The following is a 20,415-nucleotide window of genomic DNA, read 5'->3' as shown; positions in this document are numbered from 1 at the left end:
GTGTGTGTGTGTGTGTGTGTGTGTGTGTGAAGTCTGCCTGAAGAATAAAATCATGCAGCATGACACCCCAGTGAAACCCAGGTGGCAAAGGAGAGAAAGAAAAAGATGCTGATGAAGGCTAGGAAATAGCACAGCCTGTCTGAGTTCCAAATTTGCATGTCTGAGGCACCAGAGGCACAAGTTCAATCCCTGGTACCACCTATGCCAGGACTGAGCAGAAATCTAGCCCCCCCCTATGTTTCTCCTCTCTCATTCTCTTTCATAAAAAATAATAAAATAAAAAAAGAATTAAGGTGTCTCTTTAAATAAATATGTTGTTGCTGTCAGAGGAATGTATCCCAATAAGTCACTATCTAGTGACCCTAGAAGGTAGTGCAGTGGGTAAAGCATTAGACTCTCAAGCATGGGGTCCTGAATTTAAGCCCTGGCTTTACATGTGCCAGAGTGATGCTCTGGTTTGTTCCTTCTCTCTCTCTCTCTCTCTCTCTTCCTCCCTCCCCCCTCCTTACCCACCTCCCCTTCCCATTCTCATTAATAAATGAATCTTAAAAAAAAAAAAAACACTTATCTGCCCCAGGTGGTAGCAGAGCTAATGTCTACAATATAGATAGCTGTCACTTATTGTCTGATTTTTGAAATGCATAGTGAACATTATGTGTGTGTATATATATGGAAAGTTTGTTCTAGCGTTGCATGCTGTGAAGTTTAATTTGGTATAAACCAGGTCCATCTTGGATTCTATCCAAGGAATTTAGTTATTATAGAGCCAAAAGGACTTTGTTACAAGGCAGTCCTGTAGCATGCATCCCAGGGGCAACATTTTAGCAAGGCTCCCACTTACTCAGAAACCACTAGATTACCAGATGTTTGGGCGTGTTACTGAGGCCAGCCTTGTGGAATGGCTGTTCTGCACCCTGAGGGTCCTTCCAAGGTTTAAGGAGTAACTGGCATTCTTCCAGGTGAATGTCGTTCACTTTATTTTGAACATCCTTTTGACATTCCCTTCTGAAAGAACCTATACATGTATGCCTGGATGGACATGGAAAAACAAGGTAGCTTATAGACAGCTTAAAGATCTTCCCTTCTAGTGGTCTGGTAATGTTATCATCTTCTTAAAAAAAAAAAAGAAAAGAATTCACACAGTAAGTGAATATTTTTCCTGCTTGCATTCATTAGTATCTTTGGAACAGGTAAGAAGTGATTACAGATAGCTGGAAGGAGATGTTTTCTGTACAATAGAGAGAAAAGAGAGAGAGAAATTCAAAGATACCTGCCTGATTCCGGGAGTCTGGAATAGGTGCGTGGTAGCTTCTCACGCAGATAGAAAGTACACGGAATCTGTTCTATATTATTGCGGTGTGAAATTACTTTTGCCCCTTGACTTTCAAAGGGACTATCTGGCAAGGCAGGACAGATTTAACTCTATAGCCCCCATTGCTTAGTCTAGTTGAATTTGAGTAGAGGAGCTCAGAGGTTAGGAAGGGAGTATATACCTGGTGATATTGAAGGTAGTGTGATCCAGTGTATATGTAGTAAGGAAGGATAAACACATAATACTAAGATAGGTTTGTTTTTCAGGTAACAGTATTTTTAACAGGCATTTTTAACAGTCTTCTCTTACCTGGATTTTATGCAACAGAAATGAGTAGTGTTGTAACGAACTCAAAACAAGATTTAATATAAAAGTCATTAGTGTTTGATTTAGAAATACTTTGTATGTGTTATGATATGGTTGAAGAGGGACTATAATTGCCTTTCCCAATATACTTAGTTTAGAGTAGTGTTAAAATGAATGTCCCCTCTCACTTTCTGGAAAGTGAGAGACACCTAGCCATGCCAGTGTCAGACTCCAGCCAGGATCATGAGTCTGGCAGATAACCCTTGCGTTGACAGTCAGTGGCTCATTCTCTACTTCTGTCATAGCCACTAAGAGATTGTAATTAAATCTATGGTTATTAAACAACTGGCCATCTGCTCTCACTGGGGCCCTCTTGTGGTTGGGGAGAATGCTGAGCTATTCTGGAAGAAAGCATGAAAGTAGGTTTCTGTGGTTATATGTATTTCAGAGGAATAACAGCTACACCCATGTGGTGGGTGTGTGTGTGTATACACACACACACACACACACACACACACACACGTGTACAAGTGTTTCAGATGAGTGGGGAAGCTTCCTAGAGAGTACTGTGGGACTGTGGGAGGGAAAAGAATTAGTTGGGGGGGGGGTAGTGGCACACCTCGTTAAGCACACATAGTACTCTGTACAAAGACCTGGGTTCGAGCCTTCATTCCCCACCTGCAGATGGGATACAGCACAAGTGGAGAAGCAGGTCTGCAGTTGTCTATCTCCCTCTCCCCTCTCAATCTTTCTCTGTCCTGTTGAATAAAATGGAAAGAGAAAGAAAAAGAGGAAAAAATGGCTGCCAGGAGCAGTGGATTCATAGTGCCAGCACTGAGCCCCAGCAACTGGAGGCAAAAAAAAAAGAATCAATGGCAGAAATCCTTCCTGATGTGCCAGGATATCCTCAGGGAGATAGATGCCTGTGGTCATGCAGCTTATTAGAAATAATCGGGCTCTCTACTGCTACAACTCATTTTTGCCCTGACTATGCAGATTCCTCGATCGTGAATCAAAGGTAAGACTAAGGGTCTTAAAAAGCCAAATCAGCGAGCAAGTGCCATTTAGGTTGCACTGGAACACTAGTATGGGAGAGGAGATACGCGATCGATGGGAGTGACTCCCTGATCCTCGGTGTGAAGTCTGCTAACTGGTAGGTGTTTGGAATATTGGATTTGGTTGGGAGCTCATCTGTCTTCTGACAGCTACTTGTCTTCATTCTGTCCCAGGGACGATGGGAAAGAGGCACTCAAATTCTACACAGACCCTTCTTACTTCTTTGATCTTTGGAAGGAGAAGATGCTGCAGGACACCAAGGATATCATGAAAGAGAAGAGAAAGCATAGGGTGAGGGGGAAGGGGCCTCTGTTCTACACATCAGTAGGCACGATTGTGGAAGGGGGATAAAAAGGAAGCCTGTCTTATGTGAAGCAATCATTCCGAGTGGCTGCTTGCTTGGATGCCAGGTGAAACTCTTAAAAAAATGTGTCCACTCCAAGCACAACCAAGATGAAAGTATAAATCACACCAAAAATGTGTTTGTTCCCCCTAGCGCTATTAACAATTGAGTGTATTCAGGCTGAGTTTTAGAAATTGACTTTTCTATTCACCATTTATTTCTCTTGCAATTTGCACCTGACTCTGCTGGACACTCAAGCTAGGCTAGTCCCTTCCCCGCCAGTTTTGCAGCTCATTTCTCAGAGATCAGCACAAGGCTCTCCTGTGTTTGATTTGCAATAGGAACAGTTTTAACACTTTCACTGCTGGCTGGGTGGGCCAGGGGTGGGGGCACGGGCCTAGGTTTAAAAGATGTTCCTCCGCCGTTAGACTCCCAATGATGAGTGTAAGCACACGACCTACCAGTTCCAACCTCACGATCCCATTAGCATGGCTGCCAGCAGGCCCAAGAGAGCGCCAGGGGCTAGTGCAGCTGCACCGGCTGAAGAATTCCTCATTGGTTGTTTTGTTTTGGTTTCTAACTATTCCCTTATATATGGCCCAGATACTACAGCTGTCATTACTTCTCATCTCTCTTGACTGCCCTTTGTGGCAGAGAGAATAACAGCTATTTACTAACTTCCTAATTATTAGAACTGCTTAAACACTTGACTGAATTACCCAGAGAGGTGGTAGGTTTCTCATTGTTCGAATTACTTGAGAATGGAATTGAGCAAATGTACTTGAACCCAGGAGGTGGTTTAGTTCTAGTCACTGTATGTATTTAGGCAAATCATCTCTTCAGGGTTTGTGTCCATCAGAGTGAATGGAATTGCAATGAAAAACTTTGGAAACTGTTTCACAAAGGCTTCTCTGGGGCCAGCAAGATGACTCACCTGGGGGTTGGGGTGTGTCTGCCATGCAGATGGTTAGGACCCAGGTTCCAATCCAGCCTACAGACACTGTGGGAAACTTTGATGTTGTGACGCTTTTCCCTCTTTGTCTCTCTCTGTCTGGAAAAAAATTAAATCCTTAAGAGTAGTGAAGCCCTGTTGTCAATCACAAAGAAAAGGCTTTTCTGTTTCTTTTCACAATAGAAAGAAAAGAAAGATAATCCAAATAGAGGGAATGTAAACCCACGTAAAATCAAGACACGGAAGGAAGAATGGGAGAAAATGAAGATGGGACAAGAATTTGTGGAATCCAAAGAAAAGCCGGGGCCTTCTGGGTAGGTGATACTTTGGTATTGTTGGCGGCATTCATGGGAGGGAGTCAGGTCCTGGGGGCCAACAGTCTGGCAGCTCTGATGTGGCACCTTCCACCCCCTGTAAAGTTTGCTTATGGAGCATAGGTCAGTGCCACTGTTAGTCAGTTTCTTTAAAGTGTATGCACCTGGAGATTAAAATTTGCTAGATGAATCAAGAGACTCAGCAGTTTGGATGAGGTGACTGGGATGGTCTGGAAATGAAAGCTTGTGGCTCCTTCTGCCCTTCTTTGACCAGACACTGGTATATCTCAGGGCCTCAAAGAAAAGACTGGAAAGGGATGAAAAGGCCTTAGTAGCCTTTTGCCTCCAGAACACGGATTTGAAACATCATGCCTAAGAGCTAGACATTGCACAAGAGTGGGGAGGGTATTTGTGCACATCACCAAAGCAACTTTTCAGACAGCCTTTGTCACATCTCCGAAGAGAGACTGGCCAAGGGATTAAGAGCAGACCTCGCAGACAGTGTGGGAAAGGTCACTTGGCCAGTATCAAAGCTATATATCTCTGTGGAGAAATAGTAGGTGTCAGTCTGCCCCTTATTTCCCAATACCAAATCATACTGGAGGCTTCAAAGGGGGACAAAGGAGGTTTAAAGCTTGGTTAGATGCTTATCCTGGTGTCCAACCTGGGTGACATTCAAAGCCAAGTCACCACGACTGCCTGGCACAAGTACTTCCCTGCTTTCCCCCTAAATACATTGTAGCTTGGCTGTCAGAGAACCATGCCAGCCCCTGCCAGGTGTCTAGGAATGATAAGAAGGAAGAGCTGGGAGCCAGGTGGTGGCGCAGCAGGGTGAGCGCACATGGTGGAAAGCGCATGGACTGGCATCAGGATTCCGGTTCAAGGCCCCCAGCTCCTCACCTCCAGGGGGTTCGCTTCACAGGCAGTGAAGCAGGTCTGCAGGTGTCTTTCTCTCCCCCTCTCTGTTTTCCCCTCCTCTTTTGATTTCTCTCTGTCCTATCCAACAACAATGACAGCAATAACAACAGTAACAACAACGATAAACAAGGGCAACAAAAAGGGAAAAAAAATTAGAAAGAGCTAAGCTGTGCTTCTTTAGGAAGAGCTCTACCATGGAAATCTCAACCTTGAAGAATCTTGACACTTGTGACACTTGTTCTTTATGGATTAGAGGTTTGTTTTAAAGAGTGGTGAAGATGGGACCTGGTGGTGGCACACCTGGTTGAGCGCACACAGTACAGTGTGCAAGGACCCAGGTTCAAGTCCCTGGTCCCCACCTGCAGGGAGAAAGCTTTGCAAGTGGTGAAGCAGTGTTACAGGTGTCTCTCTGCCTCTCTCCCTTTCTATCACTCCCTTCCCTCTTGATTTCTGGCTGTTTCTATCAAATAAGATAACAAAAAAATTTTTTTTAATTAAAAAAAGTGGTGAAGATGATGAGAAGTAAAAATGAACCTTTTCCATATCAACCCTCAGGATACCTTCATTACCTTCATCTCTTAATAAAGAGGCCGTTAGTTTTCTTCCATGTTCCTGTCCTGTCCCATCTGGGCCTCCTCATAGGTTCAGTGACTCTAAGGCTAGAAGCTTGCATGTTCAGAATACCCACTACTGTGTATGGGGGTTTGTTTGTTTGTTTATTTGTTTGTTTTCCCCATTCTTCTTTTTGAATGATGAGGGTGGTGGGAATGAGAGGCTTTGCTTCTCAGTTTCCTGTTGTCCACAAGTTTTGGAGTCGGTCTGAATGGCCGGTCTGCGTGGATGTGCTTGGTGGTGAACCTGTGAAGGTGTGCGCCGGACAGACTACATGGTCCAAGCCTTGGGATTTTCTGCACCAGAGCACCACTAGATTCTGTTAGTTCTCGGCAACTCTGTTCTCCCGGGGTCTGTTTTGATGAGTTCTTCAGAACTCAACAATGGTGGAAAGAAGAGGGAGGTGGAGCAGACAGGCCACATTTTGCTAGCTGGTGCTTGGTGTATTTGTGCTTGTTTCGAGCTTTTTGTTGTTCGTCCCGAGATTCACCCAAGGCCCAGTGCTCCGACGAGGGACAGTTTTTTCATGAGGCAAACCCTAACATCCCACTTTAATCGGCAGACCTGGCAGGGAGACCACGTCTCACAACCATACAGCAAATTGCATTCGTCCTTGGCTTGTTTTGCAATCAAAATGCCTCCTTGGCCTTTGAGCACTCTAGAGGCTTTGCCGACCTCGAAACCAGGCTGTGTGCCAGTCACTCACGTGTTTGCAGCTTACTAGCCCTGGGGCTTGGCTTTGCCCTTTGCTGCAAGACAGACTTTGGGATTCAGATATAGGCTGCTCCTAACATTTGGGAGAGAATTTGAAAGAATTGCATGGTTTTGTTAAAGCCAACACCAGGAAAGAAACAGCATGGCTTTGATAATCTGGATTGAGTCCCATTCCTGCAGATAACCCGGCAGAAGCAGTAGGGGTAGGGGGTCCTATTTAACAATAGGATATTTAGTTCCAAAGTAAAATTTAAGTCAAACAAAATATACGGGGAATATGCTTATTAGAAAATAGGAAAGCACTACTCAGACTCCTTAATTGACAGTTTTGGCATTGGATTCTGTGTCAGGTACCCACCCACCTTGGTGTACCAGAATGGCAGCATTGGCTCTGTGGAAAACGTGGACGCAGGCAGCTACCCACCGCCGCCACAATCAGACTCTGCTTCTCCTCCGTCTCCTTCCTTCTTGGAGGAAAACTTGCCTCCCCCACCAGCAGAATTCAGGTAAATGACAGCACTTCTTGCATGTACTGTAGATAGACAAACCCTCAAGAGCAAAGTCAGAAGTCCAGATCCAGGCCAGGACAACAAAAGTAACTTCAGGCAAGTCTGTTTGGAGAACAGGGAGGATTAGCATGTATCAAGTGTTAAACTTATGCCAAAGACTGCTTCTATTACCTTAATCCAGACAGAAATCCTCTGGAGGTAGAAACCCATTTTACAGATGAGAAAAATGATGCACGGGAGGTCAGTGAAATGATAGAAAGAAGGTCACACAGCTATAAAGGCAGAATCACTATTGGAAAGCAAGTTAGTCTGACTCCAAAGCCTATTCGTAATTGTTAGCTGTTTGTGAGCCGATGGAGTGACCAATACATATCTTGTTTTCTTCTTTAGCTTTTTTTTTTAAGATTTTATTTGCTAATGAGAAAGAATGAGAGAGAGAGAGAGAGAGAGAGAGAGGAAGAAAAAGCAGACATCACTCTGGTATATGTGCTGCTGGGGATTGAACTCAGAACATCCTGCTTGAGAGTCCAGTGTTTTAGCCACTGCACCACCTCCTGGACCACCTTCCTTAGCTTTAACTTGACAGAAATGAAGTGGTATAATCTGGTGCCCATAAAATATTTAGCAGACACCTTGCCCCATTATCTAGGAATCTAGCAGAAGGTCACCTTTTCCTCCTGTTGCGTCTGATTCATTTCACTACTGGATAGAATCTCCAGAAAGAATGAAACAAAAGGAAGTTGGGGGTGAAACTCAGAATCTGTCCATTTTGATATGTGTCCGAGGTGTGCGGGGAAAGAATTAGCAAGTGATGCTCAGAATCTCTGGGCTGGCTGGGTTTCAGTGATCTCTCACATTTCCTTTTTCCTTAGTGCCTGAAAAATGAGAGCTTTGAAAGGTGCATTTTTCTCAGTGAACAATGTTTAGAGGACCGCTTGGAGGATGGAAGAGTGTACCTCCCTCCCTCCCAGCCCAAACTCATTCTTCTTGGCCCTTGAAACTACAAATCCCAGATCTCCTTCTGCCTTCCAAATCACTTCCTGCTGGTTGCCCCGTGAGGTGAAGCCAAATGTTTGAAGGCCCACTGAAAATTCCAAGATGGATGTTTTTCTAAGGAGTAGTTACTATTGCAAGGCAGATACAAAAGTAGAAAGAGCCCTTCAGAGGGCCACGTGGTGACACACCTGGTTAAGTGCACACATTATAGTGCACAAGGATGCAGTCCCTGGTCCCCACCTGTAGGGGGAAAGCTTCACAAGAAGTGAGGCAGGGTTGCAGGTGTCTCTCTGTCTCTCTCCTTTCTGTATTTTCCCCCTCACCCTCAATTTCTCTCTGTCTCTATCCAATAATAAATAAACAAAAATATTTTTTAAAAAAAGCCCTTTAGCCTCACACATGGCCTGAGATCTTACTGTAAGAGCTGAGCCTACCTGACCTAGACAGAAGAGGCATGCAGTGACCTTCTCAAACTTGGGTCCAGTGTCCAGCACATTACTTTTCTGCCTCTGCTGACCCTCTTTCTCCAGCTTCTCCACATGAACACTTAAGGTACATGCACCTGAATCTGTACCCTGCTTGGGTTTGGTCAGCTTGACTTCTAAGGGTTTTCTGCCCTTACAAGATCTGACGAATGTTAATAGTCTGAGGAACAGAATCCAGTGGGTGGGTGGTATTTGAATTTTTATTTCCCTTATTTTGTCTGTTTGCACTTCATCCTGTTTTCAGAATTAGACTGATAATTTCTCTTAGAGAAGGGCTTAGGAGAGCACCTTTTCTTGGAGAGCTACAAGGTTTGAAAGGGACCTAGGAGATGTCTTGACCAATCCTTATCTGATAAAGGAATACCAATTTAATTTCTTTCAGCTAGTTTTTCTCAGTCTCTTCTTACATTCCTCTTCTCATGGGAAGCTTATTACTCTACAAAGCTTCCCATCCCTAGGATTTTCTTTTCTATTTCAATCAGAGTAAAATGGTGAGTTGACCAAAATAAACCCTAGACTTATAGATATATTTAACTATTGTTGTATATTTGCACATTGAAAGTGACTGTAGTTCTTTTTTCTTTCTCCTTTTAGCTACCCAGCAGATAACCAAAGAGGATCTGGCTTGGTTGGACCCAAACGATCCAGTGTGGTTAGCCCAAGCCACCCACCACCAGCTCCTCCTCTGTCTCCACCAGGCCCCAAGCCTGGTTTTGCTCCACCACCTGCCCCTCCACCTCCACCTCCCATGATGGGCATTCCACCCCCACCCCCACCTGGAGGATTTGGGTCTCCAGGGACCCCACCACCACCTTCACCTCCATCTTTCCCACCTCACCCTGGTTTTGCACCTCCACCTCCTCCCCCACCGCCAGAAGCTGACTATCCAACCCTGCCACCCCCACCCTTGTCTCAACCAACAGGAGGAGTACCCCCGCCGCCTCCTCCTCCTCCTCCTCCTCCAGGGCCCCCTCCTCCCCCTTCCAGTGGTGCAGATGGTCAGCTGGCCACACCTCCACCACCACTTTCTGATGCCACCAAGCCCAAGTCCTCCTTACCTCCTGTGAGTGATGCCCGCAGTGATCTGCTTTCAGCCATCCGTCAAGGTAAGTCACAGTGGTGGGTCCAGGACCAGAAAGCCTTGTTTTTCTGCAGCTTCAATGACTGTTTGGGATAGATAGATGGGTAAGGGGTTGTGCACCCTTCCCAGGGAATGCCTTTCCATTGAGGAGAGATTGGGACCTCAGGTCTAAAATCAGTCTAAAGAAAGCCTGAGCCCCACCCCAAAATCAGATTAGCTTTCTTCCTGCCTTGGTTAAAGTAAAGGGTACTTAACCTGGAATCTTTCTTATATCCTTGTATGTGTTTTCATTTTGCCCTCTTTGGAGAAGCATCTTCTTTTTTTAATTTATTATTGGTTTATATTTATTTATTGGATAGAGACTGAGAGAAATTGAAGAGGGAGGGAGAGAGGGAAGGAAGGAGAGACAGAAAGATACCTACAGCCTTGCTTCACCACTTGTGAAGTTTTCCCCTGCAGGTGATGATCAGGGGCATGACCTGGGTCCTTACGCACTGTAATGTGTGCGCTTAATCAGGTGCGCCACCACCTGGCCCCGGGAAGTATCTTTTAAAAAGGATTCTGTGACTCAGAGAGAAACAAGAGCTACTGTCCTGGCAATTTTTTTTTTTTTTGGTTGGGGGGGGGGGGGCGGCCCACGGTTCCATCACCAACACTTCACCACTCTGAGAAGTCTTTTCCAGGTAAAGACAGAGAGAGAGTGAAAGAGCCCACAACACAGAAACTTCCGTCAGTGAGGCCCAACTTGAATCCGGGCTGTACATACGGCAAAGCCTCTCACTACGTGAGTGAGCTGTTTTGCTGGCTTCCAGCAGTATTTCCTCAGCAGGACCCTTTTGCATTCTTCCTGCCTACTCTCTACTCCTTTCTCACTGCCATCTCACTCTTCTTCCCTTTCCTCCTCTCTCCTCTTTTACCTCCTTTCTTTCTCCTCCCCCCTCCCAATCGTTATCTCATCCTCGTGGAACATTTATTATTCTCTTTATACTAGTGATCACGTTGGGTCCCAAATGGGTTTTTTTTCTCTTTGTGGTTTCCAAGAAACGGAAGGATTATCTAGAGGAGACAAGCTAGGGCCGAGCCAGTACTCACTGGATTGGAGTTGGATGGCCACTCAGCCTCGTAAGGAATCATCCTCATCTGCCCAAGAGCGTGGAGACCAGGAAGACTGGCAGTTTTCTTTTCAGGCATATCTATAGTTTACTACTGCTACTTCTTTTTTTTTTTTTTAATATATTTATTTTCCCTTTTGTTGCCCTTTTTTTTGTTGTTGTTGTTGATGTCGTCATTGTTAGATAGGACAGAGAAATGGAGAGAGGAGAGGAAGACAGAGGGGGAGAGAAAGATAAGACACACCTGCAGACCTGCTTCACCACTTGTGAAGTGACTCCCCTGCAGGTGGGGAGCTGGGGGCTCGAACTGGGATTCATAGGCCGGTCCTTGCGCTTTGCACCACGTGTGCTTAACCCGCTGCGCTACTGCCCAACTCCCTTACTACTACTTCTTCTCCTCCTTCTCCTTAATATTTTATTCATTTACTAATGAGAAAGGTAGGAGGAGAGAGAGAAAGAACCAGACATCACTCTGGTACATGTGCTGCTGGGGATTGAACTCAGGACCTCATGCTTGAGAGTCCAACACTTTATCCACTGTACCACATCCTGGACCACCAGTTTACTACTTCTTTTTTTTAAATTAATTAATTTATTTCCTTTTGTTGCTTTTGTTGTTTTATTGTTGTAGTTATTATTGTTATTGATGTTGTCATTGTTGGATAGGACAGAGAGAAATAGAGAGAGATGGGGAAGACAGAAAGGGGGAGAGAAAGATAGACACCTGCAGACCTGCTTCACTGCCTGTGAAGGGACTCCCCTGCAGGCGGGGAGCCGGGGGCTCGAACTGGGATCCTTACGCTTGTCCTTGTGCTTTGTGCCACATGCTCTTAACCCGATGTGCTACCGCCCAACTCCCCTAGTTTACTTCTTTATTGATTCCACTTTCTCTCCTCACCTCGCCCAAAAGGATCTTTCCCCTCTTCCCTTTTTTTTTTTTATAGATTTTATTATTAATGGGAAAGACAGTAGGGCAGAGAGAATCAGACATCACTCCAGTACATGCACTGCCAGGGATCAAACTCAGAACCTGACGGTTAAGAGTCCAAACTTGGGAGTCGGGAAGTAGCGCAGCAGGTTAAGCGCACATGGAACAAAGCGCAAGGACCGGTATAACAATCCTGGTTCGAGCCCCCAGCTCCCCACCTGCAGGGGAGTCACTTCACAAGCGGTGAAGCAGGTCTGCAGGTGTCTATCTTTCTCTCCTCCTCTCTATCTTCCCCTCCTCTCTCCATTTCCCTCTGTCCTATCCAACAGCGACAACAACAATAATAACTACAACAGTAAAACAACAAGGACAATAAAAGAGAATAAATAAATAAAATAAAATAAAATAAAATAGTCCAAACTGGGGGCCAAGCAGTGGCATGCCTAGTTAAAACACACATATTACCATGCACAAGAACCCAAGTTCAAACATCTGCTCCCCACCCGCAGGGGAAAGGCTTCTTGAACAGTCAGGCAAGTGCTGCAGGTGTCTCTCTGTCTCTCTCCCTCCCTGTCTCCCCCATCTCTCTTAATTTCCCTCTAAAAAGGCCAGGGGGGTGATGACTGTCAAGAACAATAGATTCGTCGTGCAAGCACTGAGTCCCAGCAGTAGCCCTGGTAGCAGTAAGAGTGAGAAACACCAGCAGTTTACCCACCGTGCTGCTGCTAGACTACGGGATCCTTCTTTCTCCTCTGACCTTTCCAGTGACCCCCCCATAGCCGTGGCCACACCTAGGTGGTTTCAGAGAGTGAAGACTCCTTTTTCTTTTTTTAAAATGATTTTTTAGCGATGTACAAAATTATAAGGTAAGAGGCACATAATTCCACACCATTCTCACCACCAGAGTTCTGTGCCCCTCACCCCCCTCCAGTGGAAACTGCCATAGTTCTCCCAAGTTCAAGTTCACAGAAGAAAAAAAAAAAATGTGTGTATGTTGGTTTTTTGCCCATTTTTATTAGCTTCCTACAGCTATAACTACTTTTGAGTGTCCTACCTGTTCCCTCTTCCCTCTCAGATGAGAGAAATGGCACCTGACTTCCTCTGGTGTCTTCCAGATTCTCCTCCCTCTCAGTGATGGTGCAGAAACAAAGATTCCTGTTCACAAATGTTCCTGAGCCTGGTAGATCCTGTTAAGAGCCCTCTCTCTGGTCATCTTCCCCTAATATTTCTCCCCCTCTGGGAGTATGGACCAAATTTCTTTTGGGGGTACAGAAGGAAGGAGTTCTGGCTTCTACAATTGATTCTCCACTAGAAGACTCACCTTCTTTACATCCCGTTCCTCTCTCCCACCAGGCTTTCAGCTGCGCAAAGTTGAGGAACAACGGGAACAAGAAAAGCGTGATGTCGTGGGCAATGACGTGGCCACTATTCTGTCACGACGCATTGCTGTTGAGTACAGTGACTCGGAAGACGACTCCTCTGAGTTTGATGAGGACGACTGGTCGGATTAGCTTTCTGCTTGCTGCCCACCTCCTTCTCCTGCTGTCCTTCCTGCCTGCCTTCTTTGACTCCTACCCCAAAAGTTCTACTGAGGAAAAAAAAAAAAAAAAAAAAGGAATTTCAAGGGGCCAAAGCCTTACAGCAACCAAAGATATATCCAAGTGCTTCCTCCATGTATCCCATCACCGTGTATCCCCCTCTCCCCGCAGCTAGGCACAGGGGGGCTTCTGAGGTTCAGTGGCTTAGATGTTCCTACTTCCCTTCAAGTGACTGTTGCATATTTAAGAGGGAAGAACCCCTAAAGCACATCTCTTGGGTTAATTTTTAGATTAGAGTCGGTGTCTTTCCAAAGGAGCCATTTTCAACGGTGGTCTTTCTCAATATCTTTGCCCTCAGCTACTTCAATTAGTAGCCACCTTTTGCTTCTGCCACCTTTTGTTTCTGTAACCTGCATGCCCCGCAGCTAGACTGCTGACCTGCTGCCCCCACCAGCAGGGCAGCTTACCTTATGCTCAGCGCTCTCTGTCTGGACACCCTTTATTCTAGGAGCCATAAAGCCCCCAAAGACTCTCACCCCCCTGCCCAGAAAATATGCCTTTCTAAATACTGAGGTTCTTGCCTCCCCCTCAGGTGTCTGCTCGCTCGATCTCTCCCTCCCTCCCTCCTGAATGCGGAGTCCAGGTGTCCTTTAGATCCCCCCCCACCTCTGTGTGCCACTGGGCACCGTAGCCCGGTTTCGACCTCCAATAATCATGACCAAACCAGCCATGACACTCAGGAGTCTGGGCCTCTGCCGTCTGTCAGGAGCTGAGCTTAGACCTGGAACTGTCAGGCTGGGAAACTGATGGAACTCCTTGGACCCTGCCCTTTTAATCATGCTGAAGACGAGCTAGAAAGTGACTTGTTCAAGGTCACACAGTTAGGTGGTGGCAGCTCGGCCCAGAGTTCCTGATTCCAAGTCACTTGTGTTTTCTGGGACCAAGTGGAGGGTACCTGCTGGAACCTGGGCAGACTGGTCTTGGCTCTGTGCTCCACCAGCCCATGCCATGGGGGTGGGGGTGGTGTCCACTGCGGGGGAGCTCAGGGCTTGTGCCAGGCTTGTCAGTGCAGCTCAGACCCTCACAGCCTCTCTTCATTGTCTCGTTCCTCTTTCCTGTTACCAGCCAGCAACATGGCCTGGGGAGCTGGACCCTTCTGGGACCAGAGGTAGTGAGAAAAAGAAGCGGGTAGGCAGCTTTGACAGGTGCTGTTTTCAATTCCTCTGCAACTCCCTTCTCAGCCCCCCATCATTTTTATTTCCCCAATTTAAGCATAGGTTCTGCCAACTGTAGAAACTTCAGTCCCTCCGGCTGGCAGCCACTGCAGGTAGCTGCCTGGGGGGGCCTGGCAGCCCTGAGGAGGGCTGAAAGGCAGAGGGACTCTGGGTCTTGTTTGCAGCGCCCCTCAGTGCACACAGCGATGCCCTCCTGCACTCCCCCCTTTTCCCAGAGCTAATACACAGGTGCTATTATTGGGGGCAGAGGGAGGGAGAGAAAAAAAATGCTGGTCAGCTTTGGCCAACACTGAGTTTCTTCTCTTCTGCCCTGACTATTGTGTAGCCTCTTATGCTGAAACCGGCTTCTCCTGGCTTCTCCAGCATTCAGAGCCCTGAAACAAAGAGAAACAGGATCTGTCTACCCAGCACAGCAAATGGTTGCAGTAATTGCCAAAGCCCTCGTAAACCCCTCCGGCTTGAGGAGAATGTGTAATCGTGGGTACTGCTGCTGTGCCTTGGCTGAGTCCCCCCACCCTTGAACTCAGGGTGTGGGCACTGAGGCTGTAGGTGTCAGCATGCCCTCCTGCCCGGGCTGCCCCATAGCTGCCCTCCATCTCCACAGATAGGTGTCTGGCACAGGGCTGGCAGGCTCCTGAGCTGAGCATACAGGGCTGTGTGTGTTGTCATCCTGTTTCCCACCCTGCACTTGAAAGCCGAAGGTGCTTTCTTCAGAACCCTAAAATGGCTGTCAGAGATGCCCCCGGCTGCAGCCCAGCCATGGCTGGAGCGGCAGACAAAGCAGTGGTTCTCCCAAATAGGAGTCCTGGGGCCTGGCCAGGCTAGGGTTTGGGCCTAATGGCTTTGACTAAATTACCCCTCCCCCTCCTTTCCGGAAAAGGGGGAGCCAGTACCACTGCTATCATTCTGCTCTGACCTTGAAGGGGGGTGTTGTTGGCCTGGCTTCTGGAATGGACAGCATCCTCAGTGGAAAGGGCTGGGGGCAGGGGGAGGTGGGGAGGGGCAGTGCCTGTGGAAGGTAGGATTAGATCATTAGCTCAGTGACCTCCTAGGGTTTCGATGTGCTGTGTTCTCATCCTACAGCTGGTTTGGTAATGATCTGCAAGTCCCGGAGAGCAACAGCACTGCTCTGCCTGACGCTCTCATTAAAATCCATGCAGCCAGGCTCGGCGCTTTGTAGCATTTGTAGCAGCCGGCCTAGCGAAGCCTCAGCTCCTGGGGGCTGGGGACCCAGTCAGCCGAGAGGAGAGGCCCTCTGGGCTGTACTTATGCATATGTGCACTAAAAAGGAAAAAAAAAATGCTTCTTTAAACCCAGAGCCCTTTAAGATGATAAAGGACCCTGTGCAGGTAATTGTGTGGTGTTTTTTTGTTGTTGTTTTTTTTGGAATACTGTAATTATAGAATGCAAAGTTTGGTGATTATTTAAACTGGACTGAGGATGGTAAGAGTATGAAATAATGGCCCATAAGGACTCATAACCACTGAGACCGAGAAGCCATCTCCCTTCCTGGTCTGCCCAGCCCAGGGGATCTGCCCCCATTCTTGTGGCCCAGAGGCCCTGCTTCCAGTCGACAGTGTCAGGAGTGACTTGTGGCTCTGCCGTGGCTTTGAGATGAGTACATTCCAAAGGAACACCCACCCACGGGGAGGGGACAGGTTCAACCATCCTCTTGGAGGCTCAGAACAGCTGCCCGAGCTCCAGCTCGCCTCCCACAGAAGCTCGAGCGCCCTCAGAAACGACCCTGGCCAATGTCACCGCAGAGCCGAGGCGATGTTGTCAGGGCTAATGTGAAATCTCTTCCCGTGGCGCCGATCCTCCGACTCTGCTGCGCCAGCTTGGACAGATTGAGGTCTCTGTGGCTTTGGTGACCCTGCTTAAGCATTCCCACCATGTCCCAGCTCTGCTCTCTGCCTGCCTCCCACTGTAGCCGCCCCCCAACCCCCACACACACACCTGACCTCAGAGCCTGGGAGGGAAGGGGGGGCAGTTTTTCAAGACCAGAGGCTTTTGCTCAGGAGAAATGTCCGACTTGGAGTGGGGGTTAGGGGTGTCCTGCTTTGAGCCCTGCTGGGGCTCCAGCTGACCTGGGACCAGGTGTTACCCATAGATATGTCTCATTCTGTGTCTCAGTGCCTCAGATCTAGGGAACAATTTTGTTATTGTATTAACTATTCATTTAACTCACTTAAGAAACTAACCAATATTTACTTTCTGTCTAGAATGATGTACATGTAAGAGAATAATGCTCCCAAAGTGCCTTGTTTCTCTGATATATTTATAAGGACCTATTCCAATGAAGTTTTGGATGTGTTTGGCTCATCTGAGATTTTAGGGTGTGCGCATATATGTTGTGGAGATACAGTCTGAAAGGGGGCCACTTTCCAGCAGCAGAAAAGGACTTCAGCCAGAAGTCTAAGCAGTGGGGCGAAGTCACACCCTGGAAGCGACCCTTTCCTCTCCTCTCTTCACAGGTCCTTAGAAGGACACCCAGTTTTTTAATGCTCTATGGCTGCAAGCCTGGTCTTTGTCTCCCTGCCAGGCTCAGATTTGTACCCCAGTTACCTAAAGATTCCATGTAACTGTTTTATGAATACATGCAGATTCGTCAATGCCAACATTTAAAGTACTTTGATAAAGTCTTTGTAGCCACTTGGCCATCTTTGGTGTGTGTGTGTGTGTGTGTTTTAATTGGCCACTTGGCCATCTTTGGGGTGTGTGTGTGTATGTGTGTGTGTTTTAATTGGCCACTTGGCCATCTTTGGGGTGTGTGTGTGTTTTCATGGGCCATTTGGCCATCTTTGGGGTGTGTGTGTGTGTTTGAATGGGCCACTTGGCCATCTTTGGGGTGTGTGTGTGTATGTGTGTGTGTTTTAATTGGCCACTTGGCCATCTTTGGGGTGTGTGTGTGTTTTCATGGGCCATTTGGCCATCTTTGGGGTGTGTGTGTATGTTTGAATGGGCCACTTGGCCATCTTTGGGGTGTGTGTGTGTGTGTGTGTGTTTTAATGAGCAAAGTGCTTAGTTGGGGGCTGCACTGAGAACCACAGGTGGTGACCAGAGCTCCTGAGGGGGTCCTTAATGCGGGTGGGCTCCAAGGGCAGGAAAGCTCTGAGCCTGCTTGATGCTCTCTGTACAGGAGGTGGGGAACATGGCCAGGAGCCATTTTGGGTTCGAAGACCCTAGTTGGGCAACTCAAACCCCAGACTGTCGACCTACTTTGGGGTGAGGTGGGGGGTGCTGAGGCCAGGGGAGACAAGCTGTCAGCAGTTCCTTGCATCAGGCAGGAGGAACACAGGCTGAATGCTGATACCGCCTCCCAACATCTGGCCGGCATCTTTTCTGCCTCGCAGACCCAGGCAACTTACCTTAAATAGAACGATTTACAATGGAATCCGATAAAAGGTTTAGGCTGCTGCACAGCCCCTCTCCAGCCTGGGAAGGGTGGGAGCTGGGTTTATTTTCTGACCCCAAAAAAATGACCTACCCAGGAAGCAACGGTTGTTTGGAGCACAGCTGCTGCGGGTAACTGTCCCTGGGGGTAATTTATGAGCAGACACCCAGTTCCGCCCAGCAGGCTGCAGTGGGGTGGCCCCAGAGGAGGGGAGCAGGCTTGGTGACTCCTCTAGTCACGCCTGCTATTCAAAGTCACCCACTGGCATCCAAGGAGAGGAGGCAGAAGTTTTGAATTGTCAGCAACTGCTGCGCCAGCCGCTCTGAGCTCATTGCTGGAGGTGGGGGTGCAGGGGAGGGGGCGAGAAGCTGGCGGCCGCGCCCAGCAGAGCCCCTTGCTCCACCCTCCTGCTCAGGCCTGTGTTTAGTCAGCACTTGGCTTCCCAAGGCCGATGACTGACAGGCAGCCAGAAGCCCGCCTGGGAGAAGACAAAATGGTGTCGGGGAGCCGCCCTTGCTGGGGAATTGGAGGGAAGGAATGTGGTTCTGGTAAACAGGAGGCCCCAGTTTAAATTCGGCCTCCTCCACCTGGGATCTGCAACTCCTGTCACTTCCCCTCTGGACTAATCCTAAGGAAAGCGAGCATTTTCTGAGTGCCTATAAACTGGCCAGGGCTGCATGTCCCTTATTTTACTTTGGTGAGGCTGGAGCCCCCAATTGACAAATGAAAGAGGTTGAATTACCTAAGATCACTTGGGTTCACCATACAGTTTTGGGGTTTTTTTGTTTGTTTTGTTTTTTTTATCATTGCCAAGGCTTCACTGCTCCAGGATGACTTTTTCAAATAGAGATAGAGACAAAGAGGCAGAGAGAGAGAGAGCAAAGGAAACCATAGCACCAAAGCTTCCTTCAGTGAAGTGGGGGCCGGGCTTGAACCTGAGTCACACACATGGCAAAGCAGCGCACTGTCCAAGTGAGCTTTTCTGTTGGACCTCACTATACAATTCAGATAGCTTGTAGACCCTCTCCATCTAGAGCCATGGCCTTTGGTGTCCTAAGACCCTCAATGTCTGCTCCAACCCTTGGTGTCCAGTTTTACAGGAGCATTCCCCCCCCTTTATTATTATTGCTGTTGTTAGCATTTTGTCATGGTAGTGTTTTGTAGCTCTCAGCTTGCCGTTTCAGTTAGACACTGCAGTGCCAAAGCCACCACCCCAATGCCGGCATACTCCCATTGGTGTACCAAGGGCTCGAACATGGGTCTAATAAAAGCAATGCAGGCATCCTTCCGAGAAAACTCGCCTGCCCCAGTGGTGGTGATTTTTGCTCCTACTTTGAAGTCAGATGAACTGGACTGAGGCCCCTCCCTGTCTCCTAGACATTAAGACTTAGGAGTATTTGCTTGGGAGAACAGTGGGTGCCCTGGGTGTGGGCTGCAGCTCCCACAGACACACCATGTGCATTGCAGGCACATGGGTCCAGACGCACACTCGGACATAGATACACGAGACCCCTCATGAGTGAGTGGGCACACTTGACAATTGAGGAGCAAAGAACACACAGAGCCCTGCCCTTGTGCAGATGAGGATGCAGATGAGCACACAATACAGTAACACTCAAGCTCCAGCAAGCCTCACACAGTCCCCAGCTACCACCTCTCCCTTCCCACTGCCTCCACCAGTTCCTCACTGCCCCCTCCTGGCCGCCCAGGAGCCAGGGCAGGCTGGCACCGTTTCCTGGGTAAGTTCTGCTCTTGTGTGCTTGTCAGCCAGTTCCACCCATGGACACGAAGCTAGAAGCTGTTTCCAGCACAGCCCACAGACCCTCCCTGAGGGTTATGGAGAGGCTGGGGGTTCTGAAACTTGACCCCAGAAAATCAGACCCAGTACAGGGTAGCAAGAGTCCTGCAGACACCCTCCTGCCTTGGCAGGCAGCCATCCACCCTCTCGCCTTTTCTGCTAGCACTGCAGCCACCACCCCCACCCCCGCCCGCACTGCTAGTACTGTGTTAGAGGGGAGCCCACTTGCTAGCCCAGGAGCCAGAGGTCCCGTCTCCCATCCCCACTGGCTGCTCCTTCTCTGGGCCTCAGCTTCCTTGCCAGGTCAGTGAGAGACAAGTTGACCATGATGGCATGTGCAGCCCCTCCATTCTTTTGTTGTTTGTCAGCAAGGTTTCACTGCTCCAGGCCAAATGGAGCTCCAGACTCCAGTTTTTTTTTTTTTTTTTTTAAAGATAAACAGGCAGAGGGAAGAGACCAGAGCATTAAGGACTTTTCCTCAGTACACTGGGGGCCAGGCTCAAACCTGGGTTTTGTTTGTTTTATTTTTTCGTTATCAGAGCACTGCTTAGCGCAGGCTTTTATAATGGTGTGGGGGATTGAACCTGGGACTTTGAAGTCTCAGGCATGAAATTCTTTTTTGCATAGCTATTATACTCTCCCCTGCCCAGTAGTTGTCTTTTTTTTAGTTCATTTGTTGTTATTTTAAAATATCTATTTACTGGATAGAGACAGAATTTGAGAGGGAAGGAGGAGATAGAGAGAGAAAGAAAAAGACACCTGTAGCACTGTTTTACTGCTTATGAAGCTTTCTTCCCGCAAGTGGGAACTGA

At 47.8% G+C, this 20,415-nt stretch overlaps 1 protein-coding gene across 2 annotated transcripts in view; it reads left to right on the top strand.

The window, feature by feature from the left end:
- The window catches only part of WASF2 (WASP family member 2), a 109,292-nt gene extending 92,239 nt beyond the window's left edge, over positions 1-17,053 (top strand). For both annotated transcript variants that reach the window (XM_060205647.1, XM_060205646.1), the window contains exons 5-9: positions 2,848-2,965; positions 4,153-4,283; positions 6,878-7,033; positions 9,112-9,623; positions 12,992-17,053. In XM_060205647.1, coding sequence (XP_060061630.1) covers positions 2,848-2,965; positions 4,153-4,283; positions 6,878-7,033; positions 9,112-9,623; positions 12,992-13,149 — 1,075 coding nt within the window. In that variant the 3' untranslated portion in view covers positions 13,150-17,053. The remainder of the gene's footprint in view (positions 1-2,847; positions 2,966-4,152; positions 4,284-6,877; positions 7,034-9,111; positions 9,624-12,991) is intronic.
- Positions 17,054-20,415: the final 3,362 nt, after the last annotated feature.

This window comes from Erinaceus europaeus, chromosome 13, assembly GCF_950295315.1.
Source record: "Erinaceus europaeus chromosome 13, mEriEur2.1, whole genome shotgun sequence".
NCBI lineage: Eukaryota > Metazoa > Chordata > Mammalia > Eulipotyphla > Erinaceidae > Erinaceus > Erinaceus europaeus.
This window is presented reverse-complemented; position numbering and strand designations above follow the sequence as displayed.